The sequence below is a fragment of the Molothrus aeneus genome, chromosome 18 (genome assembly GCF_037042795.1).
Source record: "Molothrus aeneus isolate 106 chromosome 18, BPBGC_Maene_1.0, whole genome shotgun sequence".
Taxonomy (NCBI): domain Eukaryota; kingdom Metazoa; phylum Chordata; class Aves; order Passeriformes; family Icteridae; genus Molothrus; species Molothrus aeneus.
This window is the reverse complement of record NC_089663.1, coordinates 3,768,763-3,793,592: the sequence shown is the minus strand read 5'-3', so window position 1 is coordinate 3,793,592 and position 24,830 is coordinate 3,768,763. Positions and strand designations below refer to the sequence as shown.

The 24,830-nt window shown below is 44.0% G+C and overlaps 1 protein-coding gene across 1 annotated transcript in view; it reads right to left on the bottom strand.

Moving 5' to 3' along the window:
- The window catches only part of GCN1 (GCN1 activator of EIF2AK4), a 38,503-nt gene extending 13,774 nt beyond the window's left edge, over positions 1 to 24,729 (bottom strand). The window contains exons 1-38 of the mRNA XM_066562026.1: positions 24,712 to 24,729; positions 22,940 to 23,042; positions 22,271 to 22,334; positions 21,158 to 21,289; positions 20,492 to 20,600; positions 19,751 to 19,849; positions 19,537 to 19,671; positions 18,993 to 19,061; positions 18,803 to 18,911; positions 18,326 to 18,400; positions 17,937 to 18,065; positions 17,654 to 17,704; positions 17,152 to 17,250; positions 16,709 to 16,882; positions 15,653 to 15,805; positions 14,809 to 14,901; positions 14,105 to 14,180; positions 13,795 to 13,954; positions 12,949 to 13,138; positions 12,709 to 12,833; positions 12,227 to 12,405; positions 11,964 to 12,057; positions 11,384 to 11,497; positions 11,015 to 11,213; positions 10,357 to 10,512; positions 7,714 to 7,895; positions 7,368 to 7,448; positions 6,769 to 6,912; positions 5,967 to 6,094; positions 5,598 to 5,787; positions 5,119 to 5,189; positions 4,293 to 4,458; positions 3,135 to 3,329; positions 2,705 to 2,951; positions 2,118 to 2,239; positions 1,694 to 1,808; positions 1,048 to 1,227; positions 499 to 719 (exon numbers count right to left, since the gene is read on the bottom strand). Coding sequence (XP_066418123.1) covers positions 499 to 719; positions 1,048 to 1,227; positions 1,694 to 1,808; positions 2,118 to 2,239; positions 2,705 to 2,951; positions 3,135 to 3,329; positions 4,293 to 4,458; positions 5,119 to 5,189; positions 5,598 to 5,787; positions 5,967 to 6,094; positions 6,769 to 6,912; positions 7,368 to 7,448; positions 7,714 to 7,895; positions 10,357 to 10,512; positions 11,015 to 11,213; positions 11,384 to 11,497; positions 11,964 to 12,057; positions 12,227 to 12,405; positions 12,709 to 12,833; positions 12,949 to 13,138; positions 13,795 to 13,954; positions 14,105 to 14,180; positions 14,809 to 14,901; positions 15,653 to 15,805; positions 16,709 to 16,882; positions 17,152 to 17,250; positions 17,654 to 17,704; positions 17,937 to 18,065; positions 18,326 to 18,400; positions 18,803 to 18,911; positions 18,993 to 19,061; positions 19,537 to 19,671; positions 19,751 to 19,849; positions 20,492 to 20,600; positions 21,158 to 21,289; positions 22,271 to 22,334; positions 22,940 to 23,042; positions 24,712 to 24,729 — 4,947 coding nt within the window. The remainder of the gene's footprint in view (positions 1 to 498; positions 720 to 1,047; positions 1,228 to 1,693; positions 1,809 to 2,117; positions 2,240 to 2,704; positions 2,952 to 3,134; positions 3,330 to 4,292; positions 4,459 to 5,118; positions 5,190 to 5,597; positions 5,788 to 5,966; positions 6,095 to 6,768; positions 6,913 to 7,367; positions 7,449 to 7,713; positions 7,896 to 10,356; positions 10,513 to 11,014; positions 11,214 to 11,383; positions 11,498 to 11,963; positions 12,058 to 12,226; positions 12,406 to 12,708; positions 12,834 to 12,948; positions 13,139 to 13,794; positions 13,955 to 14,104; positions 14,181 to 14,808; positions 14,902 to 15,652; positions 15,806 to 16,708; positions 16,883 to 17,151; positions 17,251 to 17,653; positions 17,705 to 17,936; positions 18,066 to 18,325; positions 18,401 to 18,802; positions 18,912 to 18,992; positions 19,062 to 19,536; positions 19,672 to 19,750; positions 19,850 to 20,491; positions 20,601 to 21,157; positions 21,290 to 22,270; positions 22,335 to 22,939; positions 23,043 to 24,711) is intronic.
- Positions 24,730 to 24,830: the final 101 nt, after the last annotated feature.

Sequence of the window (24,830 nt, the reverse complement as noted above, 5' to 3'; positions counted from 1 at the left end):
CAGTTCTGTGCAGATCACTCAAAACCTTTTTAATGCTCACTCACAACGCAGCAGTTTGTGTCTTAGTATAATCCAACACTCTTAACATTTACACAAGGTTTAAATGTAGAGATTATCAGCACAAAAATTAAACACAGATCTTTAGTCTACAGTCAGGTCCTACAAATACTTTTCAAACAAATCCTGGATCCATTTGTTAGCAGCTGATCTGTGTTTCAGTTGTTTGTTGAGGCATTTCTTATCTGGTAAAAATTACAAGACCTTTTTGCAGGGATAAACTGGTAATAACTAGATGACCAAAGCTGACAGTCTTAAGGACCTCAGAACTGTCACTATCCTTATAGTCATCTGCTCATTTACATACATTTAATTAAGAAGCTGTAGGGATGATAGTATTTTCTATCTTAACAGCAAAATCTCCAAGCCAAATAAATTGTCTCTAGTGCTTGTCACAGTGATCAATTAGAATGCAGTTAGAGGGCTTTTTTAGCACTGTACCTTCTGGTCAGTCAGGGAGTACATGTTCCCAATGATCTGGGCAGCCATTTTCCTGGTGTCTGTGGAACGATCCTGGAAAGCTCTCTGAACAATTGGCATGATCAGGGCTAAGGATGGAGCATCAATGAAATGGACAAATTTGGTATCCAGTAGAGTCTGCAAACACTTCTGAGTCTTCCTGGAGGGGTCAGTAAGAGCATCCAACAGAACTGGAGCAATTGCTGAATGTTTTTAAAAAGGAGAGAAAAGATTTTTATTTGTACATAAACCAAAAATGTGTCAGGATGAGCTAGTGTGCTCTCATGAGATGTAGGCAACAAGCAGCACAAAGACAAGAGAAACTCTATTAACATCAGATGAAAAAATGGACAGGAACATTTAAAAAGCCTGGAAGCAGACAGCTGCTGTTAAGCTTTCATGTTTTACTTCTGTAGGATTAGTTTCATTTCTACACAAATTTGCACTTAATCCTAAATACCATGAACCTAAACCTTGCTATTATAAACCACAGTCACATCAGGACATTAGAGATGCACAGACAGGTCTTACCCAGGATCTCTGGATTCCTGATGACAGACCCAATCTGCCTAAGAGCCTGCTGCCCTGCATTCTGCACCTTCACATGGGAATCTGTCAGCACTTCAGTGAGTTTGGGCACGATGTTGGGTAAACAGGAGGAGAGCTGTTTGGGAGCACAGTATGCCATAGCCCCCAGCAATTCCACTGAGCCTGTGAAGAAAGCACACCAAGAAAAAAAAAAAGACAAAATAAAAGACAAAACACAGTATTAAGAACTGACATGAGATGATGATCACATTTACTTCAAACTCAAATCTACCAGTCAGAGAACACAAAGAAAGGCTGAAATGCATTAAGTCATTCCATGCCACCTAAAGACACCAAAAAATACTTTTCTTTTGTACAAGGGAGAAGGAATATGTTAAGGAAATTCCAGGTTCTGAAGTACAACTATAGATACAGGATACAAACTATCCCTTGAATATGCCAGGGGGAAAAAGGTTAACTCAAATGTGTCAGGGAACTCAGCTGTAAAAAGCTGGAGAAGTTCCACAGTCCCTCATAAGACAATAAACCATCATGGCCATGTGTTGGGATGAAGGAATACACAAGGGGGATGACAGCAAAGGGAACTGTGAGTCACTCTCAGTCATGTCAGGTGCATATTGGTCCATACCAGCTTTAGTTCTCCAAGATTCCTCTTCTAGTGCCGCAAGAAGTGATGGCAAAACCAGCTTCACTCCATGAGTACTCAGATTGCTCATTACAGCTTTGGCACAGTCATCTGCAGCCTCCAAAGAGAAGAGAACACTTACAAACAGTGACACAACACTGTTTTCCTTCCTCTGAGACTCTCTGGGAACAAAGCCTTCATGTAAATAGTGTCTCACTACAATGATGCAGCTGGCTAAGTAGCTCCCAATTAATGGCCAATGAAATCAGATGCTTTCAGTTACTAAGAAGATCAAATTGTTATTAGTGGTATCTCAAGGGATAGGTTACCTTCTCTATTTGCCTTGTTAAAAACAGGATTTGCATCCATATCCATTCCATCTGGGTTTTTTAACACTATGTGATAGCAGAAATTTCAAGCACCTTACCTCTCGCACGTACTGGTTCCCATCTCCAAAACAAAGCAGCAGGTGAGGCAGCACATGAACCACATAGGGCTCAAACAGCTTCCCAAGCATGCTGCAGAGCATCTCGAAGGCAAACAGAGCCCCTAAAAACCCAAAAAAGACAGTCAGAGGAAAATACAACTTCATTTAAAGAGGATGGGAAAAGAAGATAAAATTTGCCAAATATTTTTCCAAAAGCACTCAAATCTCACAGCTGAAAGTCTCTTGCTTTCTTGCCCTTGTGGCTTGTGCTGTAGTAGGGATTTGTGGCCTCAGAAAAGGAACTCTCCCGCAGCAACACCTGCCTTTGGCAACAGGAGAGGGGGGCACATCCATATGGTCTAGGACTAGAAATTCCTTCCACCACCACAAGGTGAATCGAGCAATTTTGGGACACTATACACAACCAACGGCCTCACAAGAGATACCTCCCATTTCTTTCTTGCCAAACTTTAGTAAAATAAATGTAGCTAAACCAAACACAGGGCTGCAGGAACTTCACCTGACCACAGTGGTAGTAGGTACAAGAGAAATTATGAGTATGTGGAGGAAAAAGCTCCTGTCCTTACCTTCCCGCCGGCGGAAGTTCTTCTTGTCCTGGATGGCATCGGTCAGCGTGGTCATCATCTCCTGCTGCTTGAGAGAGAGGATGCCCAGGCCTTTCACCAGGCCTGCCAGACCATAGGCTGCACCTTTGCGCTCAGCATATTTATCAGACTCCAACAGCAACTGCATCAGCTTCTGGATCATTCCTCCTGCATCTTCCTTAATTGCAGGCACCAGAGGTGGTAAACAGCTTGCCACTGACTCTTGAACCTATAAAACAATCCATCAGCCACCAGATCACAAAACAGTCATTACCAACATAAATTCCCCTTAGAATGCACCCCAAGTGAAACCTTTCTGTCACCATTTTTCATCTCTCTGCCAACCCTAACGGTATCCTGGTGTTAACCTGTCTCTGTGTGGAACCTGACAACTCCTCCCAAAGGCACCTACCTGCTGAGATGGGGTGGACAAGGCTGCTATCAGTTTGCCAACAATTGGTTTCACTTTAGGGTCACTCTTGTCCAGATGTTTTGCCAGTGACCCCATCAGAATGACCACGCTTTGCCTGACAGCATCATAACTGGCATCATTAGGAGCATTTTTCAGGAATTCTTCAAACACTGGCAAGAGAGAGTTAACATTGTCCTGAAAAACAAAACCACAGAACCTGCCACTAGAGTCCACTCAGAATGAGATCTGCTATGCTCAGTGGACTTGTTTGTTCTTCTCTGAGCCAACAACTGAACAATCACACTGTATTTACAGTTCATTTCATGTGTCACATCACATAAAACCTTGTACCATCCCGACAGGCAACAAATATTTCCTGCTAGAGAAAAATTAGTTCTTCAAAATTAGAATCCCCAAGCCTGCAGCATGATGTTCTGCCAGAAGCAACACAAGTTCTCAGGCCTGAACATCAGTGCCCGCTCCTCTGCTTGCCCCATTTGCCAAGAGAGAGAGCAGAAACATCAAACTTCACATTGTTTTTCTAAGAAACACAATGAAAGAATGAATAATATGAAAATAACCCAATTGTCTTGGGCTAAACTAAAGAATGCAGGCATCTGTCCAGAGGTGACTGGCACATATGAGGAAATCAGAAGCTGAGCAATTCACACCCTGCACACCTTCCCCATCTGACACTGCTGGGGAAGAGCTGGCAGGGAGAAGGATGGTCCTCAGCTCCTCAATGTTTTAAGTTTAATTAAGCCAACAATCAGCAAGGTTTCATGTTTTGCTTTGCATGAAGCCTGAAAAGGAATTCTCATCTTCACAGGATCAAAAGATCTATGATTTGACCATATCAAATCTATGGTCTGATTATACTTTTATTACTCTAGTTTTATACCATTTTAACTCCAGTTGATCCAGGGATATTATATTTTACAGCAATGACAGGGATGAACCACACTTAGTCAACACTAGACACTAACAGAAAAACCCTAAACACAAAAATTCCTAAATGAAAGTTTTCAGCTGTTACAAGTAACAGCAACCTCTAAGAAATTTATAATTTTTTTTTAAAAATCGATGGGCTTCAATGCAGTATCTACATATCCAACACATCTTTTTTCCCCTGACAGAGACAGATATATTCAGACTTACTTTGCCATGAGTGTTGAGTGTTGAAAGAGCTGCATCCAACATGCACTTCCTGACCTCAGGACTGCGATCATTCAGAGCATCCGGCACAAAAAACTGAAAGAGGGGCTTCACCTGAGAACTGTCCAGATGCTCTGAGAGCTTGTTAAGGGCCAGTGCTATGCCACACCTGTGAAGAAGGTAATGAGCCTGTCAGCTTACTGGCTTGTCACAGAATTGAGGGCTCACAATCACATTTGCTATCAGCAGCAATTACAGAAACTGAGAGCAAGAACCATTACGGAAACAAAATGCCTCAGAGTGTCCAGCCTCTGTGCATTTCATTACATAACTCCATGCTGAAGTCTCCCACAAGGACAACAATCCCTCAGCCATATAATAGCTTTTATCTCAATTAGGCTTTAGGGATACTTGAGCCAACTCAGACATCAGGATCACTTGAACTACTGCTGAAATGCAGCAGCTTTACAACAAGGTACATCAGCATTAAAGGCCAGATTAGCTCAACAGAAGTAGCAAACAAGATGATCTCCAATTAAACCTGTACAGAACATACAAGTAAACAGAAAGTAATTATCCAAACTGGAATTTGGCCAATTCATTAAGCCTTGCACTGCAGTCTGATAAGGAAAGACTCTGTTTTTATCAGGACATTGAGATGGTAGCACCCAATATTTTGATGGAGTTCTACCTGACCCCAGTTTGCTTGAAGGGCAGATGAAAACAGCAAGTCAATACAACTGCATGTAATTTTTTGTTCTAAATAAAAATCAAAACCATTTCATTTGCATGCACAGGAGTGATGAGATCAGTCTGAATACAACTGTACCTTGCTTCCCACTGGTCAGGCGGTGATTCAGATATCACTCGTCCCAAAGCATCCAAAACTGGAGGTGGCCTCTGGAAGGAGAAAAGATTTCATTAAAATGCCTTTTCCAAGGATAGGCATGCAGGGAATTTGTTAACCATACCTGCACTGCCATTTGATAATGGTGCACAGAGTTATGATACCACTAGCAGAAGGGCAAGGTAAAAAAACAAGCAGAAAGCAAGTTTGAAGTCAAAATTACTTCAACTGACGTTGCCCTACCACAGCCTTTCTGTATCATCTAAGGCACCCCTCCCACCTATCCAGTGGTGCCATTACTGGCTGACAACATGAAGTTCAAGACACTGAAGTCTGTGCTAAGCTCAAAAAGGACAACAGTAGATTCAATGCACATCTTCAGGACAGACAAAAGGAAAAGTGACTAACAGAAAATAAAGCAATAGTTCATGCTTGTCACCCCTTAGGGTAAGAGTACTTACATAGAGCTTTTCCTGGTAGATCTCTGTGAGCTTGCTCATGACCTCTGCTGCTTGCTTTCGGTACTGAGCTACAGCTCTGGAAAGAGCCTCAGCCCCTGCCTGTCGCACTGCCTCTTCATGGTAGATGACATCTTTGATCAGCAGGGAACACAGGTCAGGCTGCAGCTCCAGACCCATGGACTCCCACAGCCTGCAGCACACACACAGAGGTGATGGGTCACCCTTCAGCAAAGAAAGCACTGCCACATGTACAACTGGAGAGACCTACAGCTGCCCTCCAGCTGTGGGGCAAAGCCCCTGAGTGTAGCTCCATGCCATGGGCAGAGAAGAGGTCCCCCTAAAACCCAATCAATAAAGAAGAACCCTTACCTCTCTGCCAGCTTCTGAATCTCATCTTCAACATCAAACTTTACTACCCAGAGGCGACGCAGCAGGTTCAATCCATTCTTCTCATCGCTGTCTGGGGTTGGTAGAACCATTTGTAGCTCCATCAGTCCCTGAATTAGTTAACAGGAAAATCAGGAAAAAGGATCTGATTTTTAGAAACAGATGCTTTAAAACAATTAAAACTTCTGTCAAGTCAAGCTCTCAGTGGTTTAAAGTGTCAAAATTCATGTTTGTTTGTGCCTTTGTGTCTTACACTGCCCATTTTGATCAAGGAGTTCCTATTGCTAGTATGTGAGATGATGAGATTCCAGAACAGTGCTCCACAGGCAGGGTGCAGAGAGGCTCTGGTGACTACAGTCTGTTCTGCTTCTGAGTACAGACAAGACAGCTAAAGTGGTCTAAACTGGAATTTGTTTCATGGCAAAGAACACCAAGAGCCCTTGAATTTTTCTTTCTCTGTTCTCGAAGTGACTAAGCCTGAAGCTTTCCAATAACAAGGCCTAGTACAGACAGGAATTTTTTGACAGCTTCTCTCTTTAAGCTCTATCCAATTGTAAACAGAAGGTGTTAAGTAGTCCTAATTATACCTCTTTTTAAGGAAACAAAGGTGTGGATAAACCCAGAGTACTCCTTTTTGCAGATAAATCTGGCACAAAGAGCATGACTCTGACACACTGCCCAAAGCCTGGCATCACAGCTGACTCCTCTCTGCATCAGTGTTAGAAAAGATCCACCTCCCAAAAACTTCAGGAATTTGGTGTGACCCTGAATGATTCCCACCTACCCTGAGAGCTGCATCTCGAACGTTCATGCAGGGAGACTGCAGGGCCTGCAGGAGCACATCGATCTCCTCCTGCTCGGCGTAGGCGCAGCCGTCCTCCCCGCTGCTGCTCGCGCACAGCGCCGTCAGCGCCTCCGAGGCCAGCACCTACAACAGCACCAGCACGTGGCACAGACCCCACTACACCCTGAACTGCTGGCACAGCAAGCAATGAGTGCTGACACAGCAGAAATTCCCCAAGAACAGTGACCAAACCATGACAAGTTCAGCCCAACTCTGCTTTTTATTATTGACCTTTCTGCCACCTCATCCCTTACAAAACACTCAGAGGAGAGACTACTGAGCTTATCTGGCAGTGCAAGGCCTTAGAGAAAGAAAAAAATGTTACTTCTGGAAGACTGGAGAATATATTTGATGCAATAAAACCCACAGAAAAAAAGATGCAGGCATTTTAATCCAAGAATACCATAAACACAGAAGAAAATTGGGAATGTATCAACCACCAGCATCAGAGATTTAAACCAGTTGGTACATTTCCCTCATTTAGATGCTGATGAAACTTAGGGAGAATGCTGACTGTGGTTATGAAGCTGAGCACTCACCTGTAACCGTGGAGAACCTGTTCCTATCACCCGGGTCAGCAGAACTAGCATGTCCCGGCGGGGCAGCAACTCAGGGCCATTCTGAAAGGTTGAGGGGAGAAAAGGGCAGGGGAGGAAGGAAAAAGACTTTTATCTTGTGATTTCAAAGTGCCCTGCCTATGTATGACACTCCTTAAAACATCCCAGTCAAAACCTCAGGCTGGACAGGTATCAAAACCCATGGCAGAAAACAATCCTATACAGGTAACTCTACCGTGGACAATTCATCTGCTTTGTCCAGTTTGCACATCAGCTGTTTTATCCCATGGCTCATCTGAAGGAGGTAATCTGACCCCACAGCTCTCACCTCATCCACCAACAAAGACTGGCCATTCCCTGATGATCTCAGCTGGGCATGGACTGTAAGAATCTGCAGAATCTTGACCAGGAACTCCTCCTTGTCTTCGCTGTTATGGGGTGTCTCAGTCATAACTGTCTTCAGGAGAGGAAAGACTAAGGAAAATGCTGGAGCTGATAGTGGGGCAGCACCTGTGAAAAGGAAAAAACCATCCTGTGAACAGAGCTGATCCTCCATGACTTGGTTGATAATACTGACTGGTATAAAATGTACACTTGAGTAGCTCATAATAGATATGGCCAAGCTTCAGCCTCATGCACAAAGATGCTGAGTAAACCTAAGTATTTGCCATTTAGCAGCAGCAACAGTGCAGCTCCAACAGTGGCTTTTTCAGTGTTAGGTTAAGGGTAGGACTTGATGATCTTAATGGTCTTTTCCAGCCTGAATGATTCTGTGACTCTACCTGGCTTCAATTAAAGTCACATTAGGATTCCAAATTACTACCAATGCCACAAGAGTATAGAAATACATACTGTAAATGGAATTGAAACAATTCAGTGAATTAGACAGTCACTTATAAAATTCACTTGTCCCAAAGCAAAATCCCCCTGTTTGCCAGCTGCATTTCCTTTAAACACTTCCTACCAACCTAGCTAACCTGTCATTCCAGCCTTCAGCTGGATCTTTGAGAATTAAGTCCTTCTAATTCTGGTACAAGATTCAGCTCCCCTCGTCTCCTTGAAAAAATTAAAGCTTTTGGATTCCCGTTGTTAAAAGATTTTGCTCCTTCCTTTCTACAGGGCCTTGGCTATAGCATATAACAAATGGTCCTTCCAGTCTTTCATTAGTCCAGTTAATATTCAAGTATCAGGTGTCTACAGAAAACATTTCCTTTCTATATCCTATCTGTGCTGACAGAGAATGCCCAAGTTTAAATTTCTAAATGCAGATGAAGAGCATTGCAGATACAATACTGCAGTATTAGTCAGCTTATGTAGGGCAAAAATACTGCAAAAGTAGTTCAAGGGAGAAATATTAAATCCCAAACACGTTCTGAGCTCCTATTTAACAAGAACAGCTTCAGTAAAACCCTCTCTATTTCTCATGTGGGATTTTTCTCTCTGTTTGCTCAGTATCTGTTTGCTTTTACACTTTTCTTTTTTAATTATTGGCTGGATATTTTTAGCCTTAAACCACTGTCCCTCTATACACAGCAGGAGGAAGAAAGCTTTACTGGAGGAGAAAAATGTTCTACTCACACAGTAGCTGGTATTGACCAAAAAAAGAAAGATTATAGGATGTATCTTGGCATTTCAGCAATGATTGATAAATTCTGTCATCCACATTACAAGGAGGTATGGTGAATCTTAGGTCTCATAGTAACCTAAGAAATTAATCTCTACTAAATCATATCACACAAGTACGTTCCAAAGAACTTTGAGAAAGAGGAAAAATCCTTTGGGAATATAGTATGATTTGTCCAACAAAGTGCTGTGGAAACTACTGCCCTTCTCTTGCAAAAGTGGAAAAAAAAATAGATATTAATATAATTAAACAATATAGGAAATCTTGAAGGACTGAAAATATTTCCACTATTTTCTTATTTTCTAGATAAGCCTGAAAAAGGATTCAAATGTTAATGAATGTGCACTTACTATGGCAATAAATTGCACAGTGGTGACACCACATTATCACTGAGATATTCAGCACTGAAGTGGTGGTCAGCATGGCCAATGGCCACTGGTCAGCTGTGACAGTGACACCAGTCATACCTTGAACAGCAAGAGAACTGAACTATGGGGCTAAGGGACCAAACAGAATCCCACATTTCCCTTAAAAATATACACCATCTACCACAGCAGCTTTTGACTGGGTTATCTGATGAACAGCTCCAAAGCCTAGGAGAAGTGAACCACCTCTCTCCCTGGAGTACATCCTGAGACAACCAAAGCTATCCCAGCCCCCAGAGGACACACACCAACCCTCCTCTTCTGAACTGTCATCTTCAGTGGAGTGGCACAAGTACTTGTGCACTCCAAGAAGATTTTGGAAGCAACCTAAATAAAAACTAACTCCAGGAAATAAATTTTTTAAAGAATCAGGAAAAAAGGTTTACTTTAACTCAAATCATTACCTTGCACTGTAAAAATATTGGTGCTTGCCTTCATGTTATAGAGTGGAGAGAACTGCTCTTTCTACAATCATGGCAGTATAAAATATTCATGAACTGCAGCACCACACAGCAAACAAGCAGAGGCCATGGGCACTTCACTGCTGTGATCACAGATAACAAGCAATTATTTTCTCTCTCCACTTAGTCTCACTGAATCCCTTATGCTAAGTGGTGCTGAAAGGTAGGAGCTGTCCTTGGCAAAGATGAACCTTAATTTCACTGCTGTTACTTCTGTATGAACCATTTTAAGAAAAACTACTGTTATTTCATTTCTACACTTAACTATAGTTGCAACATCACTTCTACTACCAGCAGAAAAAAACCCTTAAGGTTTTTCATATCTATGAACAGCTATCCAATTAAAAAAGTGAACTTTTGCTTGCAAAATATAATACAAACTCTGAAAACTAAACCAGTCCATAGTTACTGGAGGTGGGGGCAGTGCCAGCAGAATGTACCATATTCACCATACTTCATACCTGGCTCTCCCTTGCTGGTTCGGCTGGGAATGGTGTGGGCATGCAGCAAACTGACCACTCTGTTCAGAGCAGTAGGCAGCTCTTCCTGACACCAGGATTCATCCAACTCACACTCTGGTTTCATCAGGCGCAAGGTCACATGGCTTACCAGGGTACCTGGAGTGGAAGAGTAAAGAATCCATGAGAGGGCCAAAAGAAAAGATTCTCAATAGAACAAGCCTCAGGAACACAGAGCCAAGAATTGTAACAAAGCCCTGGGCAAGAGCCCAGGCTGCAAAGAGGCTCGGAGCAGGAAGCCCAGCCCAGGGCTGTCAGGGGACAGATTTCTTCACAACATGTGTGAGTTACACTCACACCGTCCTAACTCTGCACAGGGAAGATGGTTCCACAGTGACCAGCTGCTCCTCAGAGCTGGTCACTGACCAGACGCTCCTCAGAGCTGGTCACTGACCAGACAAGTTCTTGTCTTTTGTCCCAGTCCTACCCAGCAGTAGGATCTCTGGGAAATCACAGTCATCTCCCTAAGCACTGTTCCAGGTGGTTTTTCCTCTTGGCTTCCTATGGTACATGGTCATGATCCACAGTCTATAAGAGCAAGAATTTTCACCACCTTCAAAATGACATATCCTGCCCTTAAAGAGCAACTGCAAATACTCACCAAAGGTTTTCAGTCGAGCAGGCATGACACAGGAAGCCAAGGAAAGAAAAGGCTTCTTAATCCTTGGAGCAGCCAAAGGAGATCGAAAAAGTGGCAAGAAGGAACTGATGAGACCAGGGATGTACTGAGTGAGACCAGGAGGCTTTTTCTTTAAAACAGTGTCCAGGAGTCCTAGAGCTGTTTCCAGCTCATTATCAAGCTGTAGGAAAAACAATTTAATTTTAAAAATTAAAAAAAAGCTCCACTGGGAAAAAAATCAATTCAATCTCATTTCTAATAAAAGAAACAAATAGGTGACTGCTACACCATTTTCTCTCCATCAAAGTGACTGGGGTCATGCTGGCTTCAAAAAATACAACCAAAGCTCACCTCCTTCAGCCGTTTCCTTATCTGAGCCTCCCTTTCCAGCTGTGCACGCATCAGCTCCTTCTGCTTGCTCGTCAGCTGCACCTCATCCTTTATTCCCTTCTTCTTCTTTATCTCCTGCAACAGAGAGCCATGGTCATCGTTATCTGGGAGCTACAAACACCATCCCTTCAATTAGTCAGAGAAGCAAGTTGGAAACAGGGTTTTTTGCAATTTATTTTTAAAACAGTATCAAAACATTCTTCCAAGTATACCCTTCTTGAGGAAAGACACAAAATGGAAATCAGCAGGTTAACAACACTTTAGTGTCCCTTGGCATAACATAAGTTTCTCTGCATTGGTCACAAGTTATTTGGTATCATTAAAAAGTGCTTTCTAGTTCATTTACAGGGGATGGTATGTCACCCTCCCCAGAGCTAAGAGAAGTCAACCTTTGTTTAAAAAATGGGATACATACAGATAGAAATATTCCAAGTAGTTCAGAGAATCTTTCCCACCAGCACACAGACATATGCCAAAAGCCATGGAACAACACACAACTTGCAGTGAAGATTCTGACCAGCCTGGCATTCCATCAACTCACCTCCTTCAGCTCCAGCTCAATGATTTGTTCCTTGAAGGAATAAGCTTTGTTCTCCCTCTTCATGTTAGCCTTTTTCATACTATCCTGTTGAGCACTGAGAAGGAAAAGTAGAGAAAGAATCAGCACTGCTCTGGACTAAGGACCAGGCATAAAAATCCACGAACTCCTGTGCAGAAAGAGCATCTGACACACCCAGTCACCCACTGGCAAGAACATCACTGGTGATCAATCCCCAGATGCACAAAGAAATTATGAAGACTTACCTCTGTATTATAGATTTGTCATACAGTTCTCCCTCGGGTGTCTTCATAATGGCAAATTCCTCTCGAGTAACCTGGCACAGAGCTGGATTCTCCATTGATGCTGTGATAGTGCTGATGAGCTGTGGGAGCACTCTGCCAGGTAAAAGCAGGGAGAGAGACCCCACTGCATTCATCGATGACTGTCAGGAAAATGGAGGAAAAAAACATAACCAGTCTTGCTTAAAATTGTCTCCAAAAAGTACACTCCCCCTTACATTCCAATCCCAAATTCGTTGTTCAGTGGATATTTGAATGTTATCTAAAATTCTACTCAGTTGCTGGTACATTCTTTCCCTCTCAAATCCCAGCTCCTTTTCCCCAGAGACATTCTCTTTTAACCTCCCTCTTCCACACCTTTTAGACTGCTCTCCTTCCTTATAGACCAGTTAGTACTGAACTCCTCCAAGATATCTCCCAAAAATAACAAGGAAAGCAGTTATCACCTGGTTCTCCAGAGTGTAGGTGGTGATCCTGGGTAAAATGTCATTCAGATGTTTGGTAATGAAGTCTTTAGGATCTATCTTCATCTTGATGAGGAGGGCTGGCCAAAGTCCTGGCTGCACTGCCACTAGCAAGAAGAATAAATGAGGACAATAAACATGAAGCAGGTTGCTGGCACAACAAAACAAAAAGCACAATAAAAACTCATACATTGGCCATGAGAGTCTTATCCCTGCACTTACCTACAGATGGATGATGGCTCACCAGCAGCATCTCCAGGGCCAGCTTCTCTGGCTCAAAGGAGTCCACATCAAGCCCTGCCACACTGGAGATGACACAGAGGGCCTCATGCAGCACACGAGGGGGAATGTATGTCCTTCCCAGCTCCGACAGCTCTCCTGCCTCTGTCACCAGCACCTCGTGAGGCAGAATCTGAATGGACAACACCAAACCTCCCTGAGACCTGAACACACCTCCCCACAGTACCACCAGGCTGAATACCATCTCCCTGTCAATACCAAACACCTGAAGTTTTCAAAGGAAAGAAGGGAATAAGGATAACAGCAAAACCAAAGCACAAGGATGACAGTGACAAGAAGATTAGGAATGGAGGACTATACTGGATTTGGCAAGCTGGGGTAAAATAAAACTAAAATGATCACTTCTGGCAAAGACTCTGGAAAAGGTTGAGCCAGCTGGCTGGGAACATTGTGTTCAACTTCTGCAGTCTATAAGCCAGGGCTTATAAAGACTCAAGATACAAAAAAAGGAATGAAGCACTTGGTCTTTCAGCAGATATTAAATCTGCATTAAAATAATAAAAAATACATGGAAAATTACAGCTTCCTCCCCAAAATATTTTGAATATGTCTTTTCTATGTATGTAGGGAAGACTAGGCATACCCCAGCCATTGATACTGTAATATGCAGTAATCCAATAAAAAGTGGCATTCCATGAGATCATCTGGAGCTGAATCCTGTTCACATCAGGCTGTACATCAATGCCAACGCCAACAGCAAACCTAGGGCAGGGAGGTGAATGGCACCACTCAGACATCTGTCTGAGCACACACTTGCTGGCTACTCACCTTATGAGAACTGAGAACCACTTTGAGTTCCTCCAAGAGCCCATAGGCCAGCTTGTACCCCCCCAGGGAGGACAGGAGCTTCTTCACTGTTTGCTGGGCCTGCCTGCGGACGTGCCAGGTGCGGCTCAGCAGCACGGCCACCAGGGCACGGTGGTACTGCCTGCAAACACAGACACAGAGTGAGCCAGGGAGCCAGCTCTGCAGCCAAGGGGACACAAAGGCACCGCGAGTTCAACATTCCCAGGCCACCCCCCCAAGCAGCACTCTGGGGTCACACAGGGATTGGGGACAGCAAGGGGACAGTACGTACTGAACTTTGCTTTCAGGCAGCCGCTGTGCATGATCCAGGAGCAGGCGCTCTGTCAGCTGCAGCACTGTGCACATGGCTGGGGGAAAAGACAAATATTTAAAACAGCATGACACTTTGTAAGGAAACAGATTTTTTTACCTGAAAACAAATGAACAGCAAACAGGACACATTAAAATAGCTCCTCAAGCTGAGCCTCTGCATAATCTTCTAACTGAAGCTAAGACAAATCCAACTCAGATCTGCCAACACTGGGAACTGAACCATGATTTCATTGAAATGTTGTTAGCTGGATCCCAGGACAATTTTCCTGACCATTGTGTGTGACCTATTTTGGTCTAAGTTGACAGAGCAAAGCAAATTATAAACACCATGCTCAGTGCTTCTGTTCTGTTAATTCCTGAGCCCTGCCAAAATGGCTTCAGTGGCAATGAAATGGGTCCTGAGTGTCAGCTGTCACAAGGCCCTTCCATTTCTTTATCATTTGGAATGATAAATGAGTGATAACTCAGGTTCATCAAGAAATAAATTAATTCATTTTCAAGCTCAGATTACAACTACTGTAGATGTACTCTGAAGAGTACACAGCTCCTTTTAATCTGAAACTGTATTCTCCAAGGACATAGAACAGGGCTAACAACATTAGTTGTCAAATACTAAGAAACATAGTTAAACAGCAACTGGATATCCAGTAACTGCCAATTTACCTTCCTCTGATGCAGACTGCAAAAACTTCTCAGACGTAAAAATTTGTTTTTTCTCATCCAAAATCAGCTGCCAAAAACCACTCAGCTTAGACTCTGACAGGAAAAGAACAGATGTCCATCAAGGATGTTTCAAAATAAGTCAGAACTCATCAGTGTACATAAAATACAGTAGAATTCTCTCTCCTGAAATCCCTCAAGTTACTTCTAGCCTTACTGGTCTTCAATTCTTAAGCTTCTTATTTCTCTCATTGAGAACTATAAACACACTCAAAAAACACCAGCTGATAAAAATACTTTTCTCTGACTTATATGTGTGAAATGTAAAGTCTAATTTACCTTAATCTTTCATAGGGCAAACTTTCCTAGAAGTAGGAAGAGGGGGAAGTGGTGTGTTGCTTTTGGTAGAACACATCTGATTTTATGTCCTGGCAGATGTATGAACTCAGAGAGCTCTTGTAATATCCTCTAATGGGAGACAGAATTCCAGTCCCTATGCTTTCCAAAGGTTTGTAAAACACTACCCAAATAACAATCAAGTAATACTGCCCATGCATCAGTCAAATCCAACCATATAAGGTCAGGGTGAACATCTCCTGTCAGAATAAAGAGGAATATTTCCCTATGTGAATGGAAGCTGGAATTTGTGAAGCCATGGAAGAGTAAGAACTCTTCACTGACATAAATGAGATGGGAATTAATCTTTCCCTGGTTTATAGAAGATCAATGATGCTCTATGTAGAAACTATGCACAGATTAATAAATAGCATCTCCTGCACACTGTCAAGAAGTGTTAACCCTCAGAACCTGTTTATATTGGATTCTGCCAGCTGTTTTGTGACCTTACCAGTTTGTCCCTCAATTACAGACATCCTGCAGATCAACAAAGCTGCAGCAACTCCTTCAGTTACCATGGGAACCTGAGTACTTTGAGATGCTGCTTTTTCTACTGTCTGGATCAGCATTGGCAGCAAGTCCATTCCCTGCAATAATGTGTCACCTGAGGGGACAAAAGAGACACATTACAAAACAGCATGGTCCTCACTTTCCAACCCAAGTATCAATAGGTTTTCTGCTGCCAGGAGACAAGGAGAGGAATCAGACACACACTGGGAACACTGAATCTCCCAAAGTATTTGCCAATCACTATCACTAAATTGCAACTATGAAAAGCTCAATGGCAACCACTTCAGTCCTTTTCTCATAGACAGAACATTCCCATCTCAATAGATTAAGTTTCTGTTCATGGGATGCAAAAGAAAATGCTAATTCAGTTGCATTAAAGGAATCACTTCAAATCACAGGAAGTCTGACTTCAAAGATTAATGTTTCCCTGAGAGAGGGAAAGCAAATTCCTGGCATGCCATGACCATCTGTTTCACTTCAAACATTCAGAAGTTAAGGAATCCCAGAGGTCTACAAATGTGCATGAAATGCTGCAGTCAAAGGGGGCAGGACCAAGATGTCAATCCTGAGAGGATCACCAAAAGAGAGTAATTTCTTGAGTTCTTCATTTCAAACACAGAAATTTTTTTCTAAACTTTCCAAGAGTCAAAGCCAGAGACCAAGATCCAACTGTGCTGGGTGCTATATAAAACAGAAGTATGGCCCCTGAGCTAGAATTTAGTTGTAAGACAAAAATAAAGCAATCAAAAATTACTTTGAGATATATAAAAGACAGCATGATGGACAGTGATTGTAGTTATACAATGAAAAAAAAACCATCTTTATACATTTGAATGCAGAAGAGTTTAAGGAGAAATGTGAAGGAGGTCAGTAAAAAGACACTGCCTTACAAAATCTTCCCTAATCTGCAGAGCTCTCTGTATCAGGAAGTACAAAGGTTGCTAACTCTCCTCCTAAGCCCCACAACCAAGAGTTAGCAGCAGCTGCCCAGTTTTACCTTTGAAGGAGGCTAGCATGCATTGCAGGTAGGCATGTCTCACTGCTGAAGTCGAGGTTTTAAGGCTGAAGGCTTTCTTTAGCCATTCCACCAGCTTCTTAGGAACTTCTGTGGTGAACCGAGCACACCAAAGAGCCAGGACAGAGACTGCATGGACCAATGTGCCTTCATGGACTGGGGAGAAACACAGAGCTCACATCAGTTCAGCAATTGCAGAAAGCACAGAATAGAAAACAGAAAGCAGGTAACAACATCAGGATGCAGGAAAAGAACACATGCTCCTAACAGGCACAGCAGTCTCCCTAGGGTTGCTCATCAAAACAGGGCAACAGATTCTCTTACACAGCAGGCAAGAATCCAGATTAACCTTGAATAACCATGTGAAAACCCTGCTCAAGATGAACACAGCTTAGCAAACCCAGAACAAAGGCAACAGGTCTCACCTTCTTGTTGCAGGAAAGGGATGAAAAGCTCAGCCACAGTTGCACTCAGAGCTTGGCTGGAGGGTCCAGATACTACATGGTGACTAAGGCTGCCAATCCCTGAAAGGACAGAATTCTCTCAGTAGTTCCCAAACTACCAGCACAACATCTAAAACCAATCAAGAACAACCCTTCACACTTCCATCCTTGGACAGACATCTCTTTCTTGTCACTACATCTGGATATCACACCCACCATGTACCACACTGCCAGATCTCTCTCTTCATTTTCACTCTGGGTGCAAGTCATCTTCTTTTAAGAAAATTTTTGGCCTATCAGCTAATTATTTTCTTTGAATAGAAAGTCAGGAACTGGTATGTGGTATCCAGCACCCTCTATGGGTTCAACTACAGCCAATTTAGAGTGACAGGCTGAAAATCCTGAAGGCTGAGGTACAGATCCCTTCCATTCAGCCTTCTGCTCAATTTCTTCCATCAGAGAAGCTTTCTTCCAGGATTCTCACCTGAAAGGACACTCATCTTCTGAGCAACAACTGTCAGCTTCCCCTCTGAGCCTGCCAACAAGAAACACAAAGGTGACAGGTGATTACAGGCAACAGCTCTGTGTTAAATCAAGAATCTCCAGAATCTCCTCCAAAACTCAAAAGCTTGCCCCATTATCCCTGATCCAAGCTGAGCCACCCCTTCCATACAGGCAGTAAAGAGAACAGAAAATACAATACACAAAACTCCTTGAGGCTGTCAAACCTTGATTCATCCCCACTGCTTATCCTACAATTTACTCACCCCCTAAGATGGCAAAAAGGTGCCTGCCCAGAGACTCCACAGCCGAAGGATCGCTGCACTGCCGAGCCAAGTTCTTTAATGCCACAACTGCTTCATCCATCAGCTGCACACTGTTGGATTTCAAATGACCTAGAAAGTAACACACGACCCAAGAGATCCCTATGACAAACTGCATAAAATCAGCAAGTAAGGATTATCTTTACATGTGGCTTAATGCAGCTTCTGGAACCATCATGTGAACTATTCCAGTTCCAATTTACAGTACCATCCTCCCTCCCACCTAAAACAACCTTTTCACCATGAATCAAGCTGTTGTAGGTACAGCCAGAAAGTTGCAGAAAGCTTTATTCTGAATTCCTAATTCCCTCCAGAAGTGAGAGAGTACTTACTGGCCAGTCCTTTGACAATGTCTAGAGCATACTGGCTAAGATCCAGGTTCACAGATACGAGCAAGCAAGAGATTGCTGACAACATAAGAGATAAAAACAGTTACTTAACAAATGTGATATGCCATTAGCATTTTAATACACTCTTCCCCACAGTTCACATCAAGAGCAGACAGGTTAATAAAGAGTAGGAATAAAAAAAACCTACTGAAATTGATGCCAAATTAACAGAATAATTCAGGATTATTCTTAGCACTCAGCTGTGAAATCCTGTCCTCAGTGCAAACAGTAGCTATCACATACCCTGACACTTGGGATCACACCACAAATGTTGCTTCTCCACATCTAACCCTTGATGCCAGACAATCCTGCCTGCACTCAGGGACCAAAAGCATAGCCCAGAGTGACACTGCCCCAACAGCTCCAGAGCAGTAAGGATTTAGGCTCTTTGACAGAGCAATGCAGAGGTGACAGACTCACTTTCAGTTACATTCTCAGGGCTCCGCAGCAGGGATTTCTGCAGAGTTGGCAAAACAGAGTCCTTGAATTCAGCGTGGGACACGTAGCGAAGGAGCGGAGAACAGCTGTCCTGCAAAGGGGACAGGGCACTCAGCACAGGGCAGTGCTGCCTGTGGGACAACATCACAAGCAGCTCTAAACACTGTCTCACCAGCACATGCTTCTGAGGCTTTGTCTTGCTCATAAGGATGGTCTTCAAGTAGAAATCCAGGAGAGCACTCTGAAAAGCAGAAACACCAGATTACAGCCACATCTCAACCTGTACTTAGCTCCTGGCACACTGTCAGGTGCCAAGCTGGACACCCCATCTCCTCCTCCTCCTCCTTTCCTTGCACCCTCTGCTTGAGCCAGTCAAGCAGAGACCAGTGCTCCCTGCTCTACCCTGAGCCCAACACTCAAACCACACTGAGAGCTACATGCTGCCTTTACTCCCACTACAGGGACAAGGTAGGAAGCTGTATGTTGGACATCCACAGAAATGGACTGGCAACACCAAACAGCCATGTATCTGACACCTCCTGTCTAAACACACCCCAGCTGTTTCAGTCAGAAGTGCAGGACTACTGAATTGACAGACAGTGAAACCAGGGCAGAAGCAAAGTACCAGCCTCACTAAGACACCTATTCATTCCTTTCTTCATGATAACAAATGATGTTTGTAATTCCCCCCCAAAAAAGCTGTACAACAGACTTACCTTGTATCGTTTAATAATATCCATCTCCTTCTGGGCTGTGCAAAACTGCATCACAAGTCCCAGCATTGCAGCATAACTCTGGTTTGGTTCAAGCCCAAGAATGACAGATAGGTACTGATCCACCAGATCCTGGTTCTTAAGAGGAGAAAAGCAAGGCATGTTAACACTGCAGAACAGAACAGCTGTAGAATATGGCACATAATGTAAACATCACCTCTTTCCACAGCCTGTTCAATTTCTTCACAGCCCCATCCACTGCCTGCTTGTGAGAGCCTCCCAGGACTTCCAAAAGGAGCAAACACTGAACCTCCACCTGCCAAAGGCAATAGACAAAAAAACCTTTGTGCACCTGCTTCTCAGAGAGCTCATCTCAAACAAGACATGCCAAATGTCAATGATTGTCAATGATCAGCTGAATCTGCTTAAGTCTTTAGATCATCTAAGTTCTTCCAACAAGCTGCCTTTGCTTTCATCCCACACCTAGAGCAGAACCATGCCTAACAGTTTTGGAAGCACTGAAAACAGATTACATCTCTTCTTAAAATCTATTCCAGCTATATCCCAGTGTGCTATGAGCAGAGTCACATGTTTGTGTAAAGGAAGTGAAAGGAAAGCAAAAGCTGTATGACAGTATCATACAGAGATATTTCAAGGGAGGCACAAGGACTTCATGTCACACTGCAGATGCCCCTCAGAGGCACCAGTAGCCATCTCTGTATGCAGAGCAACTGCACAGATGCAAGACTGCCCCACTCATGCTTTATACACCTTCAGTTTTCCCAGGGGAACAGGAGAGAGGTCACAATACACCAAATCTCCCTCTAAACCTGGATTCAAATTTGGTGTTTTCAGTTAAATTCAGAATTGTTTGCAACATTGCAGCAACTTAAACACATTAGAAATATTTAGATCCATATCTGTGATGGGATATTTCTGCAAACTTTAAAGAACCTACCAGTTTTTTCCATGTTTCTCCCTGTCTCTTGTCAGGTGTTGGAAAGACTGTGCGTACAAGCAGGCATGTCCAGGAGAGTGCCAGCAGAGCTGCAGATCCACTGCTCTTACTATTGTACAAACAGGAGAGGGAGGTAAATCTACACTTCCCAGGACATAACTTACACCTACTAGACCATTACAGACCTATTTTGCCCAAATTAGAACAGCACCTGACTGACAAGCAATTTTATCACACAAAAATGCAGCTAAAGCCTTAGTTTTTACAGAAAATAATCAGCCCTCAGAAGTTGGTTGTTTCAGCTCCGGCTTGACACTCAAAGCTTCCAAATGGCACATGAGGCAGCTGAACATTTGACAGGTGATGAAATTCCTTTCCTAGTAATTTTGGAGACTGTTTCTTGGAAGAGTTTGCTCCTCATCTCCCCAGACCTGAAGTTTAACAAAGGCTAAACCATAACTCAGCCCAAACCCGCCAGCAGTTATACCGGGATATTCCCTCTGCTTCCCCAGATGACATGGAAGAGGTAAGAGAGGAACATCTGAACAGCATTAAGAGCTTTCCCTCTAAAGGCTTTCAACACTTCTGCCAAGCAGCAGCAGAAGCCTCATTCTGAACAGGAGGAACTGCCAGCAACTCAGAACTGCTTCCACACAAGGGACTCACCTGGGCACTGCAGCCCTGCCGCCGATCCCTGAGGACTGCAGTGAGTGCAGCAGGTTCCTGGCCGTGGCCTCAGGCTGGGACTCTGCGAGCTGCTGCAGGGCCAGCTGCAGGGCCCTGCGGGACGCCGCGTCCCTGTGACAAACACGGATCAGGGACGTCCCCAGCCTGCCACACCGCACCCTTACCACCCCTGCACCGCACCACTACCCCTGCTCTGCTTTCTCACTTCAGCAGTCAGCCTAATAACTATTTTATCCTTGCTGTTCTGCACAGTGCAGAAGTTTTTATCAGAAACCTCCATTCCCTTTCTCAAGTGACAGCAGTTATGTAGAGGCCCTCCAGCAGATTGTGGAAGAAAATGGGTTCTGAACAGCTCCTCTACAAAAGACCATGACTTAATCCCACCTAAAATTTTCTACAAAGCATCTAAAAGACAGGTCAGTCTTGCTTCACAAGGACATGGGTGTTCATTCTTGCAAACTGAACCACAGGAATAAAGTTTTAATTTAAAAATTAAAGATGAAACACAAGGCAAATATTGTAGAACTTTTTAATATCAATCCTTCCCTGAGAATGTAATTACAAGATGACATTTTTTGATGTCACATACATTTCTGTGACACTGCATGCTAACACTTCCAGATGCTCCAGACCAATTTAATTAGTAAATACTGATAGATTACATAATACAGCCTTTCCACATCAATTTACTTGTAGCCATATTTTATGAAAAATCCTTTTGCTAGGATTTTTTCTCCTGAGTAGCTGAGAAGCCTCAGAGGAAAAGAAAACCAATAATTCTCTGCTGCTGTGGAATGCAACAGGTGCATCTTTGATTGGTCCATGTTGGTTGTTTCTAATTAATGGCCAATCACAGTCAGCTGGCTTGGACTCTCAGAAAGTCAGAGCTTTTGTTATCATTCCATTCTTTCCTTTCCTTGCTAGCCTTCTGATGAATCCTTTCTCTATTCTTTTAGTATAGTTTTAATACATAATTTACTTTTAATATAATATATATCATAAAATAATAAATCAGCTCTCTGAAACATAGAGTCAGATCCTCATCTCTTCCCCCATCCTGATTCCCCCGTGAACACCACCACATTTACTCACCGGTATCTATGCAGAGTAAGGCAGAAGAGTTTGCAAAGGCCTTTCACTGCACCTTCTGGGAGATCTGTAACAATGTATTTCAAAATACTTCTTCATAAATCACTGTGCTCTTGATCTTTAACGCAAACACAATTCACTTTATGACTGAAATCAGTAAAATGCTTGCATCTATTAAATTGCTTGCAAGAATTACAGTAGAAGTTTGCTCTTTCTATACATTTTATGTGTATTTTTACAAATAATGGTATAACTGGAACATGTGAAACACGGTCATCATCAGAAAATGAGAGAAATAAGTTTAAAAAATTTGCTTCAGCTGTTTTATTAAGACCATCTGTAATCTTCCACACTCCCCATCTCTATACATGTGTGTATCCAAATGTTCCATATGTACTAAAAGAACAAGCCAAGAGTCATGAAAGAAACTCAACTGATACACTATATGAAGAACTAACATACATAATGCTACAACCACTGACTGGAAAAAGTTGTGCCAAAAGCTGGGGTTCTGTGCTACCCACAAACCCCACACTTGGAATTAACCCTGTGATTGAGCACTGGCTCAAAACACTGCCAAATACCAAATACCCCTCACACAGCCTTTTGAAACAAAACATTTTAACATCATCCTCCACCCAGGTAAGCAGAACAGTGCTCCCAAGCTTTTACCTTTCCCAGAAATGCATTTTCCCAGCTCACTGAGGATCTCTCTCCTCTCCTTCACGCTGGCTGTAGTTACTTTCACTGCAAACCGCTTCAATGTGTCAGAAATCTAAAACCACAAAGCACAAAAACCACCAGACTGCCTTTAATATCAACCCACAGAACATAAACCAGGGCAAGCAGAACATGTCACTTGCTGCCACATGACCCCTTGGTGCCCAAATGTGAGCATCCACCATCTCATCCATCAAGGAAGGGTCACTGTGCTTCACACACTGTGAAACTCCTTCCCCAGGGTTGAGGGATGACTGCTCTGCAATTATCTGTGCTCTCATGCTCTGTAAGAGACACTTACCCCTCTAAAAGTAACACAGAGTAAGAGCTAGGACCCATAATCTGGAGTACAGGACCTTTCAAAGCAAAAAACAGTAACTTCAAGAATTCAAAGGAGCTTCTCCCTGTATGTTATCTCCTGAAGTCCAGGAAGTCTTGAAGGGGCACTCAAATTGCAGACAACCCAGGGAGACCTACACACCCAGGTTTTCTGCATTTACATAAAGCAAAGCACAGCTCTCCAGGAAAGACCTTTGAAATCCAGCTCTTAAACTGAGCAACTTTGAATCATCTTTTCAAAAGGCAGAGCATGTCTTCAGAAACTCATAGAAAACTGTTCCTTCTCTTTTCAATCTTTTTCAAAGAGCTCCTCAAAGCTGCTTTCCGTGAAGCTTTTTGCCTACACTCTGGAAGGCTGATCCTGCACTGTGGCTTCCTGACCTTTCAAGTCCATCCTGAGTCTCCCTGAGACCAGCACCATTTCACACCCACAAGTCCCCTTAAAAGCTGGCTGGGAAGCAGTGCTGCACCTCTGAACAGCAAGGCTGGGCTGAGCTGCAAAGCGTGACCAAACGTCACTGACACAAGAACCGAATGAACCAGCTGCTGTTAAGGACCTGCTCTCCTCTCAAAGATTTCAACTACATGAGTTCATCATACGCAAACTCAAACCAAGCTGCACTTACTCATGCTGCTTAATGACGGGCAGGGGAATGTGCAGACATGAAAAACGTGTTAAAATTACCCTAAGTCTAGAAATTAAAAATATAAATTATGTATAACACTACAGGATCTCACCACCATTTCAGTGACTTACACAAACTGCAAAACCTCGACTACCCACCAAGTCTCCATGGAAAAGCCACTGGGACAAGCTTCAACAGTTTGCTTTCTATTTTTATTTGTTAGGATGTTTATGTACACATTAGACAGCCAGCATACCGGCAATGCTTCTGCAAACAAATACAGAGGACAAAAGCAGTATCTGTACAAGTAAGGACCTGATGCTGAGCATACTGGGATTTGCTTTGGGAACACCCCAAGCCTCACAGGATGAAGCCGGCGGTCCCACAGCCGGAGCACGGGGAGCGGTCACACCGCGGCCGGGCGGTGCGAACCGGAACAGCCGCACACGGCGCCGCAGCCGGGCGGGACGCGACTCGTGCCGGGTCTCCGTCCGGACGGGCCGGGCCCGTTCGCCCCTCGCTCCGCCCGGATTCCCCGGCGGCGGCCCCTTCCCGCGGGCCGGGCACGGCGCGGTGCGGGCGGCTCGGCGGGGCCCGCCCCGGCTGCCACGTCCCCGGGCGGCTTCGGGCGCCGGACCGGGCCTCGCAGCCGGGCCGAGGGCGCGGCGGGGCCAGAGCGGGACGGGGCGCGGCCCCGGGAGCAGCCCCTCCGGTCTCCCCTGCCCGGGCCGGACCGTGCGCGGCCCGTCCCGCACTCACCTGCGTGTCGGCCGCCATCGCTCCGCTCGACCCCGGAACCGGTAGCGGCTTCCGGGGCGGGCCCGGCGCCACGGCGATGGGCGCTGCCCGCCCGGCCCGGGAGGAAACGGAACGGAACG